The 16,044-nt window shown below is 36.9% G+C and overlaps 1 protein-coding gene across 16 annotated transcripts in view; it reads right to left on the bottom strand.

The window, feature by feature from the left end:
- The window catches only part of MYCBP2 (MYC binding protein 2), a 205,505-nt gene that overhangs the window by 86,202 nt on the left and 103,259 nt on the right, over window positions 1-16,044 (bottom strand). For all 16 annotated transcript variants that reach the window (XM_074911767.1, XM_074911899.1, XM_074911776.1 and 13 more), the window contains 10 exons: window positions 15,743-15,935; window positions 14,838-15,112; window positions 13,680-13,901; window positions 11,037-11,228; window positions 9,781-9,987; window positions 8,966-9,097; window positions 8,262-8,440; window positions 4,576-4,718; window positions 3,659-3,759; window positions 2,143-2,361 (listed from right to left, as the gene is read on the bottom strand). In XM_074911767.1, the coding sequence (XP_074767868.1) occupies window positions 2,143-2,361; window positions 3,659-3,759; window positions 4,576-4,718; window positions 8,262-8,440; window positions 8,966-9,097; window positions 9,781-9,987; window positions 11,037-11,228; window positions 13,680-13,901; window positions 14,838-15,112; window positions 15,743-15,935 (1,863 nt within the window). The remainder of the gene's footprint in view (window positions 1-2,142; window positions 2,362-3,658; window positions 3,760-4,575; window positions 4,719-8,261; window positions 8,441-8,965; window positions 9,098-9,780; window positions 9,988-11,036; window positions 11,229-13,679; window positions 13,902-14,837; window positions 15,113-15,742; window positions 15,936-16,044) is intronic.

Here is a 16,044-nt window from a genome sequence, read left to right as displayed (position 1 = left end):
TGGGGTTTTTTTACATTTATTTCTTCATTTCCATTTGGTTTTAATTCTTTAGGCTATGAAAGTGATTCAATTATGGAATTCTTTACAGTTGTTTTGATATGCTTTAGATTAACATTAACCTAACCCATTTTTTGAAATACAGATATACCAGAAATGTTTTACACCTTATTGAATTATAATCCTGTATTATGTTCGGATTAAGCATTTGTGCTAATGATACCATTTGTGATTGTTTTTAAGAAGTCTGCACAGGATCTTTAAACAAAACAATCACAGACTACTACAAACATTTAACTCTCAAAGAGCTTTTTTAATGTCACCTTCAACAAAAACATTCAGTATCTGTTTTGTGAAATCCTAGAAAAGTATACAGCAGCTGAATCACACTCGTGAATATGGCCTGCAGTATGATAGCATATAGCTACAGAAATCCAAAAGCAGTAACAACTAAACCTAAGGCTTCAGATAAGCTCCATAAACTTCCAGAACAATAATAAGCATCACTACATCAGGGAGATCATATGATAACTACATTTTCTGCAGTGGATGTCTTGCTGTCTCACAAGACAAGAATGTGGAATAGAAATTAATCACAGAATTACAGAATCATCTAGGTTGGAAAAGACCTTGAAGATCACCTAGTACAACCACTGACATAACACTGACAGTTCCCAACTACACCAGATCCCTCAGCGCTATGTCAACCTGACTCTTAAACACCTCCAGGGATGGGGACTCCACCACCTCCCTGGGCAGCCCATTCCAATGCCCAACAACCCATTCTGGAAAGAAATGCTTCTTAATATCCAGTCTAAAGCTTCCCTGGTGCAACTTCAGGCCATTACCCCTTGTCCTTTCGCTTACTACTTGGTTAAAGAGACTCATCCCCAGCTCTCTGCAACCTCCTTTCAGGGAGCTGTAGAGGGTGATGAGGTCCCCTCTCAGCCTCCTCTTCTCCAGACCAAACACCCCCAGTTCCCTCAGCCGCTCCTCGTACGACCTGTGCTCCAGACCCTGCACCAGCTTCGTTGCCCGTCTCTGGACACGCTCGAGTCATTCAATGTCCTTTTTGTAGGGAGGGGCCCAAAACTGAACACAGGAATCGAGGGGCGGCCTCACCAGTGCCGAGGACAGGGGTCAGATCCCTTCCCTGTCCCTGCTGGCCACGCTATTGCTGACACAAGCCAGGATGCCATTGGCCTTCTTGGCCACCTGGGCACACTGCTGGCTCCTGTTCAGCCAGCTGTCAATCAACCCCTCAGGTCCCTCTCTGACTGGCAGCTCTCCAGCCACTCCTCCCCAAGCCTGTAGCGCTGCTGGGGGTTGTTGTGGCCCAAGGGCAGCCCCCGGCATTTGGCCTTATGGAAACTCCTCCAGTTGGCCTCCTCCAGCTCTTACTTGGTTCCAGGTTTGCTACCTCTGAATTTACAGTTGAGGAACCAATGTGACTGCACAACTCACTATTTCAAAACATGGGAATGTATGCCTCAGCCTTTTTTTCAAACAGAAAATACACCCTTTCTCTATTGATATAGAGGAAAATCTAGTTTTATTGAAGTAGTCATCCATGTAAGGCAGAATGAATCCTATTCAAAGTGACTGTTAAAAGGACTTCAGAGACTTCTGCAATGTCAAATTATGGTCCAAGTGAAAGGAATTACTGAAGAATTTAAATTGGCAGACCAGCAATAGGGATCCCTACACTATAATGCATTATTAATTTAACTGGAATTGACACTAGGAATTTTTAAAAATAATTGTTTTAACATTAAGTAAGAAAGTCTGAGATATGATTAGCTAATGTATACATCACGATTTCCAACTTCTACAGTCTGCTTAGTTGGAGCAAAGAACTGCATGACAGTATGAAAATCTAAGACTGAGCAAATCTCTGGACTTACAGTAGATACCTGCATTAGGGAGTTAAAACTACTCTAGTTTCCACTACAGTCTCCACTATACTTACTGGACAAACAGAGATTTCTCCAGAAAGCAGTACAGTAATACAGGAAACTGTCTCCTATATTAGACAATATGAATTACCATGCATGGCAACAATTTTTCAGATAGTAAATGTTGAAACAAACCCCACGTGCCAAAAGCTTTTAAGAAACTGTATGCACACTTAGAAATGGTCCTTACCTTATAGTGTGTAACACTGGCAGGTTTATAGGGATGCTCACTTTCTACAACAGCATAGTGATTGGAGGTAGTACAAGCTGAAAGCCCTTGCTCCGGCTGGTTTCCGGTGGTGCTGTCTGTAGACTGATTTGGGTTAAAAGCTGGAGGAGCATATTTCTGATTCAGAACTGCCACAGAAGGAAGTAACTGTTGTACTAGGCCAAAGACCTCAACAGCAACCTGTAACATAACACCACACGCAGTAAAGTATTACTTATGGCTAGGTGAAAACAATACTCACAAACATACATTTCTCTACAATGGTTGTTCTGGATATTCTCAGAATATCGCGACAACAATTCGTTCAGTCATTTTCCAATACTGCATCTAAGTAACCCTGACAGAAAAAGTATCACTATATTAATCTCAAATACTCCTTTTGAAGACTTGCCAAAGCTGAAACAAAAATCTGTACACAACAGAGATACCATCACTAAAACAGCTTCTACTAACAAGCCATAACATTAGTGAACAATAAGCATGAGAGGACAGAAAGCAAATACCATACTGAAGTGATAGTTCAGTCATCCTTTGTTTTATAACAAATAATATTTTTATATATTATTACATATTACATGTATTATTTTACATATTATATTACATTATATTTTTTCAAATATCAAATATATTTTAATGCATGTAGTGTTAAGCATTGCATTGTTCCCTGTAATCTTTACAACATCTTCAAAGGGGAGTAACACTTCTAAAGCAAAATCCTTGGTTCTAAACACCAGTTCATCACAGTAACAAGGTAACTAAAATTTGACACTATTTTTAATTAAATTAATCTGCTAGATATTAAGTGGCTAGTCCTCTCTCCTCCCTCTCTTTATAGAAGTCTGAAGAGAGTTTACAGTTCATGAAAAAGCAATAAAAGTCAGTAGTGTCTACTAGCTAAGAATTAATGACATTTGTAAATCTCGTAACAGGTTTCAAGACTGTTCCAGACCAGGAACATGCTATGTCACTGAAAAGTAAGGCTATTTTTATTTATAGCTGACATCTTTCCATCTCTAAATTTGATATAAATAATCTAATTTAATGAACAGCTACTAGTGCTTTGGATGTTTACTGTAAAAATAGGATTTATAATACATAAAGACCCATTTCATCCAATATTCATTGGTGAGTTGTAAATGCAGTTCCTTTTAACTTGTCTTTTCCTACTGGTAAAGCCTGTTATCTTTCCCTCTGCTTCCTTAAGTGTTTTTGGTTTGTTGGTTTGGTTTTTGCTTTGTTTTGTTTTGGTTTTTTTTTCCCCATAATGTCTTTGATTTAAGTAAAAATAAAAGAAGTCATTTTTAAAACATGTTTTTAAAATTCCTGACTCCTTGAAAATTCACGATGAGTCATGTGTTAAATATAAACCACTACTTTATAAAATCGTAAGAAATCAAGATGTTCAGATTTCTAGAGTAAACTTTTTCCTTGTACAACGTTCTTAAATTTCTTCAGTAATTTTTGTTGAGTAGCATACCTTGGGAATAGCTGCTGCTACTGGTCCTATGTAGGCTATTATGAGGGGAAGCAGCATTGAAAACAGACTGGAAGAGCTGAGTAGTTCTGGAATGTCTTCAGCTAAACAAAGATAATTACAGCACAGGGATTATTATTAAAAGTACCACGGTTCAGACCACATTTTTCTGGCTTGCTTCTTATGATTAAAACTTCTAGTTTCTACACTAGTTTCTATTTTAAATTATTTTCATTATCTAGGCATTGTCAAATTCTAAATCTGCAAACTTCACCCTAGATAAACATACCATTATAGTTCTCTGTTAAAAAAATTCCTCCTCTTAGAGCATAATTTTATTCCGTTCTTTGCCATTTTGTCAAGCTGTGTTCACACTTTCTATGGTATAAAAGCTAGCACAACAATCTCCTTCCAGCCCTCCAAACCATTTTCTACAACACTATGTAACATTCAGGACATTTTAAATAGAATGGCTCAAGATGGTAGCCTAAAGCCATTCAGTTTTAAGGCTAATGTCTGCATTTCTCAAAAATAAGGTGTTTAAGTGCTTATTAACATAAATGCATTACATTCATGAGTCTTCCCAATTACCACCCCTGTGCAAATAAAATTTGTAACTGAGCCATCATAGCGTATCTTTTGGAAATAAAGAATCTTACCAGCTTTAATATGATACTTGCTAAGTTGATGAGAAAGTTTATATATAGTATCTGCCTATAGATATCTCAAGTGCAACTCAATGACTTAGAAAGTTAATCAGTTTAATACCTACAGGAATTAAAGGTTAGAAAAATATTCCTTGGAAAGCAAAAGAGAAATTTCTCATTTTTTGTATCACTGGTATTCTACTATTATCTCTTGCTATCAAAGAAACAAGTTTTGAAAAGGAAATTTTGAAAGTCAATTTTCAAAAGCCTTACCATCTACAGCAAGAGCCCTGTGCAACAGGTCTTTGGCTGCTCGTACAACAGCACTCACAACAGAAAGAGCCCTGCTACAATTCTTATCTTCTTCATTAGCTTTGTTCAAAAGCTGTGATTGCAGATCTCCATCATATTCACTCCTGGATGGTGGATTAAGTTAAAGTAAGTTCACAAAATACAATATTATATTAAAAAAAACATGACTGACTGAATTTTTGCATAGAGTAAGTAAAACAATTAATTCATGATTAAGCAATAAAAGAAACAAAGAAATCACAGAGGATATTTTGAAGGCAATGTCTCAAGTGTTCTCTGCAATAATTGTATTTGGCAGAAAATATGAAAAGCATTTGTCTGAAATGTTTTGTTTGACCAGATGCCTTTCAAACCACAGAAATGCATTAATTGCTATGCTCTTCCAAGCTCAACGACTTACTGTGTGTGATAAACACAGAATAATACTAAATGCATCACAGAAATGGACACTACTCTTTCAATGGATATTTCTGCAGCATCGTAACAGGGAAAAAGATTGTCCCTCCCTCTTTTAGATTAATTTTGGTTTTGAAATACAGCCTTAGGCTTACTCTTAACAAATAGCTTTTTCTTTGGAATCCACTCTATATGTCAAATTAGGTTCTAAACAACATTATGCACAAATCTATTTCAATAAGGTATATAAAAGATGCAGTTAAATTTGCTTTTTCAAAGCAGTCAAATGATAATTATAAACTAAATCAAGCCCTCAATATGATAGTGATTAAACCTTGGCATAGACAACCAAAATCACTTGGTCAACATGTTAAACAAAATTTCTCATTTTCTGTTGGATTTCTTATATTTATGCAGAAAGACTTGATCCTTTACAACATCATTCCAGAACATTAAGATTCCAGAACTGAGAACTCACAATGCTCAAAAAATTTACCTGGAGCAATTCAATGCACAGCAAAGATACCTATCCTTCTCTATGACTTAAATTAACTACTCTTACTTTTTTTTTTTTTTTGGGTCAGTATGTCCTAGAATTGTAGTTTGTTGTCAGCCTCAAGCCTTTTTCACTTTAATTTATTAGTGACTGACAGTGGTAGCAATTCCAACTGGGTACTTTTCCAACAAATCCTTCCAAAGCATTTCTGCTCTTACCAGAAGTATGTTAACACACTTCTGGTATGGCCTTTCTTGGCATTTGCATCAGCAACAATTCTATTTGTATTTGAGCATCTTTCAAACAAAATCAAGTGTGAATCTTACAGGCTCTGTTCTGTAATAGCTGATTGAACATTTGTTTCTTTACTGTAGAAAATTCAAAACCTCAAGTCATTATATATCAAACTGGGAACCTTCAGACCAACTAAGTTCGTAACTGTAGTCACCCATAAGATAACATTTAAGTTTCTATTGTCCAAGCAAACTTCAAAGGACACTGTGATTACAGGCAGCAGTCTGCAAAATTTCCAAGCAAAACTTAATTTATTCTGTAACAGTTCTGAGTTGTGCCATTACAGTCCTTCAAAAGCTTCTTAGAATTTTATCACAGCTGAAACAAAAAAACTAAGACTGTTCTGAAGACAGCACGTTGGTGTGGGTTTTTTTGCCATATGTTAGGTTGTTTTTAAGTTAGAATGTCTTGCAGCTACCATTTACAGAAGTTTTATGTTATTTGCTTTTCTGGAATCAAAGAAATTGTTATTTCTCCTTTATTCCCTTCTTTTACATTATATAAAAGCAGAAATTCTAGGAATGGGAATGAAGATTTTCTCTGTCCTCTTTCCTCCTTCTTACACAATATGATACTTCATAATTCTGATACTTCATAATGAAATGTCTCCAAATGATGGAGGGATCCCCTAAACACAGATGCCCAAGATTCCAGAATCAACAAAATCAACAAAAGTATCATGATATGCACCACCGTAATTCCATTCTTTGACAAGCAATTGCTGTTACTGCTGACAAGCTGGATGCTTGAGTCTTTGAGTACAGCCTATCTCATGTTTTAAGAGTTTAGAACTAGCCTGTATCTTCAAATATTCTGTTGCTATAGTTCTGCTGGTAATTTTAATTTCTTCATATTTTAGTTTCTTTAAAACTTTAAGAGCAACATGTACTTATGACTGTTAGTCCAAAATATATCACTTGTTCTAGCATTACTTATTTTATTCTCTTCATCTTTTATTAGGTAGATATATATCACACATAATTAAATATCCATGGGGGTTACTATTCCTTGCTCCTCCTATTCCTTGGATTTACTGCTGATCAGCCTTTTTTCGACAAAAATTGAGATCTGGAGTAAAATGTGTGACAATTTTTTTTCTGTACAGATAATAGTAGTAATTCATGTATTCTGATGCTGACACATTTTGAGAATGCCTTCATACATATCAGAGTAAGCACCTCAAAACTGAAAACAATGCTTTCTGCAAAAGGATTACAGTAAGTGAATTCCTACTATCATCCTGAAAGGCTACAACAAAGCTTTCCTGCAGGACAGTCAGATGTTTCAGTTGATTTTCTTCAGGCAGTTACAATTTCTCTTTTTATACCTTTGAACTCTACAGTAAGAGAGGAGACAGTTCCTATACAAATAGACCTTGCTTCATTACATGATGCAATCCTTTTTGGCAACAGAGAAAGGAACTGAATAAAAGTACAGATAAACATTCCCGTGAGCAGTCTCTCAGAAACCTCTTAGGTTATAAAAAATCAGACTTAAGTAGTGCATCTCCATATTACAGCTTTAAAGCAGTAGACAGAATCACAGAATCGTCTAGGTTGGAAAAGACCTTGAAGATCATCCAGTCCAACCATTAACCTCACACTGACAGTTCCCAACTACACCAGATCCCTCAGCGCTATGTCAACCTGACTCTTAAACACCTCCAGGGATGCGGACACCACCACTGCCCTGGGCAGCCCATTCCAACGCCTAACAACCCGTTCTGGAAAGAAATGCTTCCTAATATCCAGTCTAAACCTTCCCTGGTGCAACTTGAGGCTATTTCCTCTTGTTCTGTGGCTTGCTACTTGGTTAAAGAGACTCATCCCCAGCTCTCTGCAACCTCCTTTCAGGCAGCTGTAGAGGGCGATGAGGTCTCCCCTCAGCCTCCTCTTCTCCAGACTAAACACCCCCAGTTCCCTCAGCCGCTCCTCGTACGACCTGTGCTCCAGACCCTGCACCAGCTTCCTTGCCCTTCTCTGGACACGCTCGAGTCATTCAATGTCCTTTTTGTAGTGAGCGGCCCAAAACTGAACACAGGAATCGAGGGGCGGCCTCACCAGTGCCGAGGACAGGGGTGAGATCCCTTCCCCGTCCCTGCTGGCCACGCTATTGCTGACACAAGCCAGGATGCCATTGGCCTTCTTGGCCACCTGGGTACACAATGGACCTTGTAAGAGATGTCAACCACCAAATTATTTGACAAGTTAAAAAAAAAAGAGAGAACCTAAAACAAGACTGGAAGAGGCACCAGTACAACTGGTGTCCCAAAAGCTGTCTTCACTAAATAACTTAAGACTGAAACTATACTGGAAGAACACCATAATACTGTTGAAGATGACCATTCCTCATATACACTCCAGAGTTATTTCTGTTGCTGCTCAAAAATAGATGCGGTATGACAGCACTACAATGGTTTTACTTGCTCTTCTTAAGAAATTGATCATGACAACACACTAACCTGTAATAAAGAATCTGTGGAATTTGTCCTCGCGTTTGGTTTGTGCCATTACTGCTCAGACTGCATGTACTAAATGTAAATGTTACACCATCTGGACACTGAACTGTGGTCATTCCTCCATCTCCATTGGCAGTCCGGCTTCCATAATTCCTCAAACGAACTGCATATTTCACATTTTCCTTAACAGTGAGAGACAAAAAAAGTACGCAATATAAAACAAGTATCTAAGTTAGGCTTAGTGGCATTAATGCTGGTGAGTCTAAAAAGTCCTTCAACACACTCCACTAAAGAAACTAACTGAAAAAGATCCAGCATTTAACAAAAGTGAAAGCTGCTCCATGTTCCCAAACTATGGAATATAACTTAAGTAAAATATTACTACTAATGCCTTCAAGAGTGACCAGATACCAAGAAAATTAGCACCTGCCCCTCATGCACACAAAAAAGTTGCATATTCAAGAATATTCTAAAATTACTAAGCAATTACAATCTATAATGTGCTATTATAAAAATTAAAGTTTAATTTCTTTATGCTCTCAGAATTTGAACTTTTTAGTTACTGGGTGAAACTAGGACTGTATAAAGCAAACGTGTCAAGATCAATGTGTAAACATGTACCCCCCAAAAATTTTCTGGTTGAACATTCTGTGTTTTTTTAATCTAAAGTCATATGAAACCTACAGATGTGCACTTCTTTTGTTTACCTTCAGTGGCACCACTTTGTCAAGTCTGATTTCAGCTATGTCACTGGGAGAATCATCTGTGGTGTAAGTTCCTTTAACCAACTCTAAAGATGTCCATCTATGAGAATGAGTTGAATCTCCAGTATGATCACTCTGATTCAAAGAAACAAAGTAATTTTAATTCATTTATAATGTAAATACATGACACATTCATACAACTGTGCAAGCTGTGTTTTCTTTCATAAACTGTACACATAGCATTACAAATAAAACAAAGCTGAAAAACCTGTTCAGAGACAACAGTAAAGCCTTTCTGTTAAAAATGAAATTATTGAGTGGAGGGGTTTTGCCATATCAACCTATGCTTGCCCTTTGGAAGAGATTAGAACAGTCGGTTAAAGTGAACAACTGTCTGTAAAAGAACACAGATTTTTCTTCAGTACAAGGACACACAATACAGTTTTATGCTTTTTCTAAGAGACTACTTTAACAACACGTGAAACATCTGCAGCCTGATCATGCTGCTAGGCTACCCCCTTCTTCAATTTTTGTTTTAAAATGTTTTAACTTGGTCTCCTTATTAACTCCAAATATTATTTGTGATAAAATATGATTTCAAGACCACAGCCAAGATAAGGACCTTACTGGATTATGGTATGTAGCTTGCAATACCACAAAAATCACAAGCACAAGCAGATCAAAAAACCCTACAAGAGCACTGTTTTACTTGTAGCCTAGAGTGTATAAGAATATTAACAATATTAGTTTGTAAAACATACTATGAAAAATTCTGAGGTTACTTTTGTTCAAATTGTTTTCTTCAATGCTGTACTTACATCATCAACTAATACCTCCAACTCATACTCATGAATTCCTCCTCCACCATAAACAGAAAATCCTACTACAACTACACCAGGTTTATCAACAGAGAAACATATTGCATCAGGGGATCCATTCCCAGTATTCCAGCTTCTTCCCTGACTTGTTTTCGTGAATCGGTTGGGGGTGGATTTGACAGAATGGAGAGAGTTCAGCCCATCAACCTGTAGAAAGTCAAATACAAGCACCAGAAAAAATTAACTGCTAAACGTTAGTCAACTTTAACAAAGCAAAGATAAGTGAATTAAATTACCAGATTTTCAACTGGGTAAATTTTACAAGTCAACTGCTAAAACACAGAAGATGCCACCACTGGGGCTTCTATTCAATACTGACTAAAAAGAAAAAAATATAATTTTTGGTAATTGGAAATTAACTGGGAATAATTAGGAATCTGATTCCTACCTTATTTCAGGTATTTAAATAAAGATACAAATCTCACGTAACAGTAAAAGCATCTTTAATCAAGATGTTATCAAAAGCTAGGTTCTTTCTGTGAAAAAAGTCTGCCAATAGCACAGAGACAGTGACATGCCTTTAATAAAAATCAAATAAATTTCCATCATTTAACAATGTTGTAGCCTCATGAAATGAAACATTTGTGTGTGATTATGAATCTCTGGATTTTAAGGAGTTGAACTCCTTACTACTCTCAATTTAGTATACAAAGCAAATAAACTGGAGAAAGTCTAATGATATAAACAAATATAATATGGAATACATAAAGGAAGATATGTATAAAGACTATCTTACATATAAAGGAGGGAGATGCAATGCATAAACAAAATACATTATAAATTCTGACTCATAATCAAAAGCAGATAGGTTCAGAACACGAAGCATCCATGATACCATGAGAGGCACAGAGATGCTCAGGTAAATGGCACTGCCTCCAGTGAGGACCAAATGTATTTTGAGTGCATACATGCAGACACGCAAAAAGAGAAGCACTCAAAAAAAAAATTTGCCATTTTCTAAACAATTTGCAGTATTCTGAAGCCATAAGTAAGTAGATAATTATCAACAGTATTTCCCTAATACAGTGAATATATGCTTTTAAATTTATGTTAAATATCTGAAAGCTATTGAGAACTGAGAATTCCAGTGTCTGTAAAAGATTTGCACTCCTATAAAATTCCTGCCACAGCCTATATCACATTCATAATATACCTGTCCTGAAAGACTTTTAGTAATGATTTTATAGAAGCTTTACCTCAGATCCTAATGCCGATGCTGTAAGCTCACTCACAATACTAGCAAGCAACCCACAGGTATTAGAAACCAGATGTGAAGAGAAAAGTTCATTTTCTCTTCTAAGGCTGTTCCGTACTGGTAAAACAACAATAACCAACATCTTTTCCAGCACTTCCCGAAAGCTTGTCATCCCTGAAACATTCTCTTCACTCTACATTATTAAGAGAAAAATGACAAATAATGTTCTTACATTAAAAAAACCAAACCACTTTAATTTTCACATCTTATAAGCATCTGTGACTTCTTAAAAATAAGAACTGTCTACAGGATAAAAAAAATTTCAAAAACTTTAAAATTCTCAAAACTATCATAGTATGTACTCCTTTGTCAAAAAATTTAATTAATATTCTTAATTTCCAGAATGAGCTGGTGTCAACTTTATCTATTGCACTGGAAAGACATAGAGGTGCCCTTCTCATGAAAGAGTTTTTCTTATAGCCCTCCTTGTCATACTACCTATTAACATACATTAGAATACGAAAGATATGTAGCTACCTACAGAACTCTTTACATCATTGTCTTCTCCACTGTCTAAAAAGAAACTCAGAAGCTTTTTGGCTTTGATATTAGCAAAGAGAATCCTCCATGCAAATAGGTAAGATAAAACCAGTGGTGGGATGTTTATAAGAACAGTCATTCTTTACTGAAGACTATGAAACAGATCTAAGCTTAGGCATTTGCGGTGTCTTCTACCTAGCAGTGACATCCAATGTTACTCAAAACAGTTTTTCATACTCAAAAGTCATTCCCAATGAGGAAAAATAAAATCAACTCTACTGATGGAAATCAAAGGTTTGTTTTTCTCACCATTTTGTCTCCCAAAAATTTCCAAGTAGGAACATATAGGGAAGACAATCAGGTCAAGCAAACCTGTACAGACACCTGCACAGAGCTCACTATTCGTCAGCAGTTAAGATGCAACTGTATCCAAGATGGAAATATTATCTTTGCATTTAATAGCTTTTGGTGATTGTTTTCTTCATTAATTTGTGCAGGTGCTTTGTAAATCCGTGAAAGCTTTTAGCATAATAATGGTCTACGGGAATATGTTCCAGAGTTTAATTGTATATTTTATGAATAACAGCAATCTTTTGAACTTACATTTTGCTAAGGTGTCTGGTTGCTCAAAACTTTTGATACTGGAAGACTCAACAACCATCCTTCAATTACCTTTCGTGCATCATTCATAATATCCTAAGATCTTACCCCTTTGGTTTTCTGAAGTGAAGTAGTGACTATTTAGTTGTCCCGTATCTTTGATTATCACCTTTATCCTTTTCATTCCTGTAATCTATTCTGGAATAACAGAACTGCAAAACCCACAGTATTCAAGAACCCTTGATTAGAAAATTAATAACCTTTGCTAGAACTATATGAACTGGTCTTCCCTTGACCGTCTGCTTGTTGACTTTTTATTGCCATAGCTGTATTGACTTTTCCTCAAAACACTGAATCCATCTACACGTTCATTTTTGTGGTCATGTGAAAAATCTGAAAAACTCTTGCGGAGAACACTATGCAATGGAATCACAGAATCATAGAATGGCTATGGTTAGAACAGATCTTAAAGATAATCTAGTTCCAATCCTCCTGCCATGGGCAGGGACACCTTCCACTAGACCAGGTTGTTCAACTCAAACACTTCCAGGGAGGGGACATCCACAATTTCTTTAGGCAACCTGTTCCAGTGCTTCATCACCCTCACAGTACAGAATTTCTTCCATATACCTAACATGAATTCACCTTCTGTCAGTTTAAAGCTGTTACCCCTCATCCTATCACTACACTCCCTGATAGAGTCCCTCCCCATCTTTCCTGTAGGCCCCCTTTAAGTACTGGAAGGTTTCTGTAAGGTCTCTCTGGAACTTTCTCCAGGTTGAACAACCCCAACTCTTTTAGCTTGTCCTTGTAAGATAGGTGCTTCATCCCCCTGATCATCTTCATGGCCCTCCTCTGGACCTGCTTGAGCAGGTCCATGTCTTTCTTAGGTTGGGGGCCCCAGAGCTGGATGATGCAGTGATGATGCAGCTTTGATGGGCTGTGAGCACACATTGCTGTCTCACAGTCAGTTTTCCATCCACTACAACTCCCAAGTCCTTCTCCTCAGGGCTGCTCTCAAACCACTCATTGCCCAGCCTGTATTTGTGCATGGGATTGCCCCAACCCACATTCAGGATCTTGCACTTGGCCTTGTTGAACCCCATGAGGTTTGCACAGGCTCACCTCTCCAGCCTGCCAGGTCCCTCTGGATGGCACAGCCCTTCCCTCCAGCGTGTCAACCACACCACACAGCTTGGTAGTGTTGACAAACTTGCTGAGGGTGCACTCCATCCAATATATAACTCCAAACTATATTTCTGCCAATTTAATATTCCAAGACAATTTTTTTAGGCTTAAACATTCTCCAAACAAGAAACAATTGAATATTTCAGACCAAAAGAGGAAAATTGGATGATATAATAAGTTTCTGAAACAAACCTTTTAGAAAGAAAACACTCAGGCAAATTCAGCTACGTCCGTATAAAGCTAAAACTTCAGCTTACGTAACTGTTTTTTGCTGCAAAGTAAAACAAGCTGTTGAATTTTTAGAATATATTCTAACCTGACTAAGTTTTTCCATGTGTGCAACCAAAAGAGGAAAACGATGGGCCAGAGCAGAGTCATTCTCAGTGCTGACTTGTTTAACCATTGATCGCAGCAATGCCTCTCCATCATAAGCAATCGGAAAGATAGAGGTCAGTTTTACTGAAGTATGACAGAGGGCAGACATAACAGCAGCAAGAAGCCGGCTACTGGAGGTTTTGAAGTTTGCTTCCTGGATGTCCTAAAAACATAAAAAGAAATCAATAGAATGACACCACTGCATTCAAAGTAAATAAGAGAAACTACTTTAGAAAGGAACTTTCCAGTTTTATAGTAATTATAAAAATAATTTAGAGAAACAAGTGTTAGCTTTCCTGTGAATTTTACATTATCTGTTCTCATAAGCTTCCGTTTAGATCTTTCAAACTGGAGTAATCAAAATGTACTGGTTCACATGTTTTAAAATAATAAACCCATTTAAAATTTCGAAAGTATGGCACCCTTTGAAGACAAAGTACTTAAACAGTTTAATTAGAATAACATATTAAAGAGTTCATTCTTCCTTGAATTTCTATATGCTAAATGAATTTTCATGCAAAGCAGCAAGTTGCTTATTATCTCACTGCAATCAATGCAAGGAAGCAATTACACTGTTTAGATGTGGGATGCTCATTCACAATAAGCAAGATACATGGAAGAAAGTTGTTGATTATATAATAATATTGGCAGCTTTTCATGTAGTTTGCTGCATCAGAGCACTGTTGTAACATTTAATAATGAGAAATTACTAAAGTATTAGTTAAGTATAAAAAATGATACGTGTATGCTCCTAAGCAACGTGCAGCAAGAGTAATCAGAGAAAGCTTGCCCTCAACACTGAAAAAGAAGGTGCTGACAGTTACCAGCACCACAACTTTTCTTCACTGTGCCAGAGAGAATCTTACTACAAAGGGACACAGAAATCCCTAGGCTCTTGTTGAACTTGTACACTTTCTTTTAAAAAAAAGTCCAAGAACCAAAACCCAATTATTAAAAAACACCAAACCATGGCAGACTTCAAGCTGCAAACCAGGATAAACACACAAAAAAAAGAATAAATGTTTTAAATACTGCTTGGCTTTAATTTGAGCAAAAAGACAGGTAAGTTGTAGTATTTACTTGTTCCATTATATTATACCTGGTCCAAACAATTCAGCAAGTCACAAAGACACGCCCACTGGAGAGACGGTGTTGGATAAAATGAATGAAAGCAAGCTGTGAATGTGTTATGGCATTCCTGAAGAACAGCTTCTAAAAGACTGAGAGGCTGACTAAGGTATCCTTGTGGATCATTATCCAACTTCACCATGCAATGATCAACTCCTTCAGATAAAATTTTTCTCAGCAAGGTCCTAGTTTTTCCAATGCAATCTGCTAGTTTGCTGGTTTCTTCTACAACCGCCTTAGCTGTAGCTAGAAGAGTACACCAAAAGAAGTGTTAACTGTACAACAAATGAAACATTTCCGTATTAAAATGCACATTCTGCATGCAAATAAACCAAGTAGAATTTACCAACACTGATGGATCTACATTCAGAGAAGTTCATTTCAAAAGGAAAACGGTGAAGGACATGAAACTACACTGAAGAAACCTGAACAACAGAAACTTCTGGTTTTGTGGTCTTTCATAATATATGCTGCATATTAATATGAGTGTTGTTAAACTACAGGCATGAAAAACAGATACTGTCTTTCAAGTTTAAATTATGCTCACCACCAAAGTATGGCGGTACTATGTACAGAAATGGGGGAAAAAAAGAAAACACAAGTAGTCCAAAAGAACTCAATTGTCAAGCCAAACAAAACATTAACTTTAAAATACACACAAGTTACAATGTAAACATGTGGTGCTGGACTCCTGATCATGCAGATAATTGCAATCATCCAATTATCGACACCAAGTCTCTTAATTGCTCCAATAAAACCACCTGTATAAGCATTTCATCTTAAAGCATATCCTACATAAATACCTAGGTCAAATTTTGAATGCCTTGTAGATTATTATTTGCTGATAAATATGAAACAAGTGAATTAAAGGAATACCTGATATTGGATATATTTCACATGTGTAGACCCTCAACAACCTCAGGCAGCACGTGCCCACAAAACGCAACCTTTCTAAATCCAGAAGAGTAGCAGTGTATTGGAATCCTTTAAGTCCACGAAGTTCTTCAACTCCCAGCACTAGTGTTGTCCAGCTCCAGTGAAGAATGCTCAATAAAGATTCAAAGCACTCCTATTTCAGGGTATGAAGGATACAGAAGACAGATTTTGTGTTAAAAACAAAAAGTGAACTTACAGCACCAGTGTAAGATGAAAAGCAAACAGCATCTATAACCATGTTT

Source organism: Athene noctua, chromosome 1 (assembly GCF_965140245.1).
Source record: "Athene noctua chromosome 1, bAthNoc1.hap1.1, whole genome shotgun sequence".
NCBI lineage: Eukaryota > Metazoa > Chordata > Aves > Strigiformes > Strigidae > Athene > Athene noctua.
The sequence above is the reverse complement of the archived record's forward strand: the minus strand, read 5'-3'. Positions and strand labels throughout refer to the sequence as shown.